The 5,350-nt window shown below is 35.5% G+C and overlaps 1 protein-coding gene across 8 annotated transcripts; it reads right to left on the bottom strand.

The window, feature by feature from the left end:
* Positions 1-326: 326 nt before the first annotated feature.
* Positions 327-4,683, bottom strand: LOC144573348 (Mitochondrial substrate carrier family protein). 8 transcript variants are annotated; one of them, XM_078323110.1, is made up of 9 exons: positions 4,630-4,677; positions 4,408-4,521; positions 3,935-3,996; positions 3,145-3,381; positions 2,287-2,448; positions 1,422-1,471; positions 1,211-1,343; positions 886-923; positions 327-743 (listed from the first exon to the last, which is right to left on the bottom strand). In XM_078323110.1, the coding sequence occupies exons 2-9, from the start codon at positions 4,409-4,411 to the stop codon at positions 647-649; spliced, it is 783 nt and encodes a 260-aa protein (XP_078179236.1). In that variant the 5' UTR covers positions 4,412-4,521; positions 4,630-4,677; the 3' UTR covers positions 327-646. The 8 variants fall into 8 exon arrangements, with proteins under 8 accessions (XP_078179236.1, XP_078179235.1, XP_078179234.1 ...); XM_078323109.1 differs by having other exon boundaries at positions 4,624-4,673; XM_078323108.1 differs by having other exon boundaries at positions 4,408-4,512; positions 4,624-4,672.
* Between the last annotated feature and the right edge of the window lie 667 nt (positions 4,684-5,350).

Genomic DNA, 5,350 nt, shown 5'->3' with positions numbered 1-5,350 from the left:
GCATCAGGTGCAATAGGCAACTGACATTAATGGATGTAAGTTAACTTTTCTTTTCTTCAATGAAGATGGGTCTTTTGACCTTTTTAATAAAAAAAAAACGCGCATACAAACAACTAGAACATAAAATTGCGAATAAGCTTTTGGTTCAGAGAACAAATTCAAAAAAATAAAAAAATAAAAAAAAATACAAACCCAAACCTCAAGAACTCATTTTTAACCTCTTGAAGACGCATCTCAAGTGTAATTTCATATTTCTTTTATGAGAAGCCATAGTGCAAATATCACTAATTAAACAAATAGACAAACCACGCATCTCAAGCTTTATATTCATAATAAATGCAGCTTTCTTTTGTCATAAATTATTCAGGATGTGCATTCCCCTGTCATCGAAGGTTACAAAAAATGAATCTAATGTCTTTGATAGATGATAATGATACCCACTCCTGAAAAAATTGTAGGAAGGTGTTAAATATACTTGGTGACTCCTCCCGTTTGCCAACCTAAGCCTAAGCATAGTGAAAAGTTGGTAGGGCCATCTTCCCTTTTCTCCTTATTTATTTTTGTACTTTTTGACAAGAATACCTTCTTTATTTTCCACCTATTTTTGTTTGTGTTCTTAGTTTCGATGATGGTGTGTTAGGTACAATCAGAGGGCATTTATTCCAGCCAATTTTCGTAGTTGTTCATACACAAGAAATGTGATGGTTGTCTGAGGACCTAATCTTGCAAAAGTCGCAAAACCACTGCAGAAAATAGTGGAATATATGATTAAAGAATTATTACCATTACATTCTTATTAAGTGCCAATAAAACATGAAAGATGAAAAATTAATTAAACAATTGGACCACAATGAATTATTTATTGGAGTAAGAGGCATTTCTCACCCTTTGTAAAGTGCTCCCATGCCCTCAGATGCAACAACCTGAGAAGATGGAAATGATTGAAGGTATTAATTGTTAAATCACAGATAAGATAAAAGTGAATATTTATAACATGTTTAAACCTCAAGGTGTTAAAGGGGCAAGTTATTCATAAAAAAGAACCGACAATTGCCAGAGATGATTACAGATGTGTCTCTTGAATAGCACAACTATGGTACATACTACACAATAGAAATATATCTTCCAGGTGGAACAATTAATTAAAACGGGTTATGCATGCAACATCATGTCCAACATTGTATTGGAGATACAATTATAGCATGATTACCTGGTAGGCGCAATGAAATCCATTTCGGTACATCCTGGCACCTTGAGATTCACGTTGGAGCATTAGACGGGTCTTGATCATGTCAACTGGGGCTGCAACAAGTGTCCCAACTGTGCCAGCAATGCAACTTGATCTATTAAACAACAAACAACCACATAACTAACTGTCGAAAAATTAGCTAAGAAAAAGAAAGATAAGGTTCAGCACATACATGAAATGTAGGCTAAAACCTTCCTTAAGTGGGGTCCACCTGAGCAAGGCCTGAGTTAAGAGGATGACTGCACGTTAATTAAAAAGGGGTAACTTCATTTTTAACCCCCGCAACAATTTTAAGTTATCACGCATAACATCAAATAACAAAGGAAATATCAAGTGTACAATATCACAAATACCCTTCCCTTAGAAAATCCAATATAATTTTGAAGCTGCCCAAAAATACACCCCCTCGGTCATGTTTCTCTAACATGAAAAGAAGATGCAGTTTGGGTGGGTTTTTTTAAGAAGTTAGGAGAGATGTTTATATGATAATTCAATTTGTTGCGGGATACATGATATCTGAGGTTTTTGTGGGGGGTATAAATGGAACTCTTGTTCAAACAAAACAGGAGCCTTGGAGGAATTTTAGACCTAAAGAGGAGCAAACTGAAACATGTCATTCCATGGAATCCTAATGTACCAGAAGAATAGAAGGAATAAAACTGTGATTGGGATGGATGCCAAGATAGCACAGACCAAAATATATGGGGATGCTGCCATAACTGTCGCAGGCATAATTGGTACAGAAACGATTTATCCATGATACCACCCTCAAAATTTATCAATGGCAATGGTATGGATAGGGCAAACCCATACTTGCATGGTTAGACAATTGGTGGGAGACTTTGCGAATTTATATAGTTCATTAATTTTTGTACCGTTTAATATTTAGGACTAATGTGCAATCTAGGCTCAATGTAAATAGTGTGTTCAGATTTTTTCTTTATTAATACAATTTTCAATGGCCAACTGGCCTCTTGACCTAAAAAAATAACAATTTATCCAGAAAATAACATATCGTGATTAAGAAATTCGAAAACCTGCTTGGATTCGTCGTATGTGGCCACTTGAGAGGCTGTTAGGCAACCAGCTCTGACCATTGCAGGTCCCACACCTTTCCAGAGAGCCCTTGTCCCTTCCTCTGCAAATATTTTATGCAGTTCTTTTACAGGACCAGTTTTTGGGTTCATTTGCAACCTAACCTACAACGATTGCATTAAAGTAAGGTTATTCAACTTTGGGTATGGTTATTGGTCATGTTCTGGTCATTAGGGGTGTCCAAATGATTCGGTTTGCTTGGTTTTAAACTAACCGAATTTATTTCAGATAAAACAGCTCCTTGTTCGGTTTATTTGGTTCGGTTCAGTTTAATAACTGCGACAGTTCAATTTTCGATTAACGATCTGGTTTTGACAATTAGAAGATCAAATAAATTGAAATTTTTTAATAAACTGAAATATCAGTAAATTTTATATTAGTGCTGTAATATCTCGCATATTAATACAATTTTTTTTTTAAGTTTTAAAACTTGTACTATTAGTTGTAACTTAAAATTTTGATACTAATTAGGTTTAACCGAACTAACTGAATTATAGTTCGGTTTATTTGGTTCAGTTTGTACTTTAGCTGATTAAATTATTCAATCAGTTTGGTTTATATCTAAGCAAAGTAAATAGAGGTTTGGTTGGACAGATTTAATTCAGTTTAAACTGAATTGATCAATTGGGCACCCCTACCAGCTACTGATCATCCATGGTATGCTATAATCAATATATACCGAAAATTTATCTGCTCCAAAACTTATAGTATCTCGTCATATTTTCTGCTTTTTTTTTTTTTGGGTAATTTGCATACAAGTCATCTAAAAGTTCCAAATTTTGGCCATATAATTATCATACCTTCAAAACTTCAGTTGGGTTCGTAAGAGCAGTGGCAAGTGCACCAGAAACTGCACCAGATGCAAACTTAAATGCGAAATTCGATGAACCAAAAACATACTCGCATGCCTGTTTGCATGGCTCGTACAGCCCCAATCTAAGGCCTCCATATAGAAGTGACCTAGTTAAAGCTGGTGCGATTCCAAGGTACAGTGAGCCAGGCCCCTCAACTTTTATCATTTGTGTAAATATTTGCCCCTACATGCATTAAAAGAGATGTTTTACATATAAGCCTCACATAGTCACATATGAGGAACATTGCATCCTGGTCACCTTGTTTAATTGCAATTGCCATGCATTTACACATGTTATGTCTATGGAATGAAATGAAATATGAAAAAATCATCGAAATATTATATATGACATAATGAAGTAGGCAAGGTATATCCAGTAAGGTTGGTAATTCTTTTTATTTCCTCTTGCTATGATATTATCATTCCAGGTGAGGGTACGAGATATCATTTCTTTTGTTAGGTTACAAAATACTGCTGATTGAGAGTCCGCTCTAAAAATTATCTGCATATAAAAAAATGGTGTGTGTGTACAATGCCTTTGGGAAACATTAAGAAAAAAAATGCATTACATGGATAAGAAACATAAACATAGAAAAACGTCCCTTGGTGGAAAATTACTTGTTGATTTGCAGGGGAACGCTACAGACACTTTATGAAATTTTCCAATTACAAATAGAACTAAAAGCAAGGTCAGAGCATTCCAAAATGAAAAGAAGTAATATGAAAGTTATTACTACCATTCCAACCAAATGACCCCTCTGACCAGCAAGTTGCATTTGAAGCCGTACTTTAAGCACATCTGCCATACCAAAGAAATCAGGTTGCATCCATTGTTACTGGTACCATCAGGAAAAAGAAAAAAAAAAAAAAATACTAAAACCATACAACAAGATTGCTGAGCTACTGGGCATATCTCTCTCTATATTATGACACAACTATTATAGCACCGTTTCCTGGTATTTTACTATTCTGGTTTTGAAACGGCACATTACTACCATTTCCACTTTGATATTCTCTCTTGTTTGGTTGTTGTGCAGTTGAATTGTTACTGAGATTTAAGTAGGACTCACCGGTTGTTGGAGAATAAATTTCAACCTTTTTGGGCTTAAAGTGAAGCTTAACTAACTTTTGCAGGAGAAGATTAGAAAATTTTCACATTTCTAGGGACAAAATAGGAAAATAATAAAAGGAATAACAAATTAACAATTACCCATGGGATGCGTGAGGGTGGTGGCCACACCAACGGCCACACCACTGGTGGAGAAACGGCAGAGCGCGTACGCCAACGTACCTGGCTCATTGAATCCTCCTTTCTCTAAAATGGCTTCAATTTCATGAAGTGGAAAGGGAAGCAATTTGAAGTTAATGTTGCAGTTGCGAGGAGATGGAAATTGTGAGAATTTGGTTGGTTGGTTAGTTTAATTACCTCGACTTGGAGAAGTGGAAATTGGGGATACGGTTGCAGCTTCAGCTTCTTCCATGATTTGATTTGGGAATGGCCGAATTTGGTTGGTCGTTTTGTTGCGGGGTCCGTGTGGGAAATTGGGATTTGGGAATGGATCGTATCATCTCTTTTACGCCATGGAGCGAGCGTGCAAGTTGAGCAAGTTTTAGTTACTTCAGAGGTTATGTCAAGGGGAGACCCGTTAAAATTCAATCGGACGGTTCTGGTTGGTAGAATAGAATTAAGTCAAAGCCGTTAAATTTTCACATTTTCCAGGAGTTCCGAAAATCAAGTTGAAATTATCTATATTTTTTGATTAAAAAGGCCTAAGCCCATTTTCCTTGAAGAAAACAGTTAACTGACAGAGCCTTAGAGCATTTTCAATTCATCAATTAAAATTAATTGCTAAATAATAATTATGAAACTTTTAGAAATTAAGCAATCCAGTCCTACATTAGTACAATCAATCAAATAATTGAGAATTAAACATTTGGCCAACTCATCTTTAGAAAATGATTTCTTATTAAACAATTCTTTCCAAGAATTGCTAAATAAGCAATAGCCATACAACCCAGCAATTATAAAAACAATTGACACATCAGCATAAGCAATCCATAAGCAATCACTGTTGGAGATGCTCTTAGAATTCATATCAACCGAAACATACTATCTAATACCTATAATCTCAGCTTATACGTTGGACTCCACC

The sequence above is a fragment of the Carex rostrata genome, chromosome 21 (genome assembly GCF_964058835.1).
Source record: "Carex rostrata chromosome 21, lpCarRost1.2, whole genome shotgun sequence".
Lineage (NCBI taxonomy): Eukaryota > Viridiplantae > Streptophyta > Magnoliopsida > Poales > Cyperaceae > Carex > Carex rostrata.
This window is presented reverse-complemented; position numbering and strand designations above follow the sequence as displayed.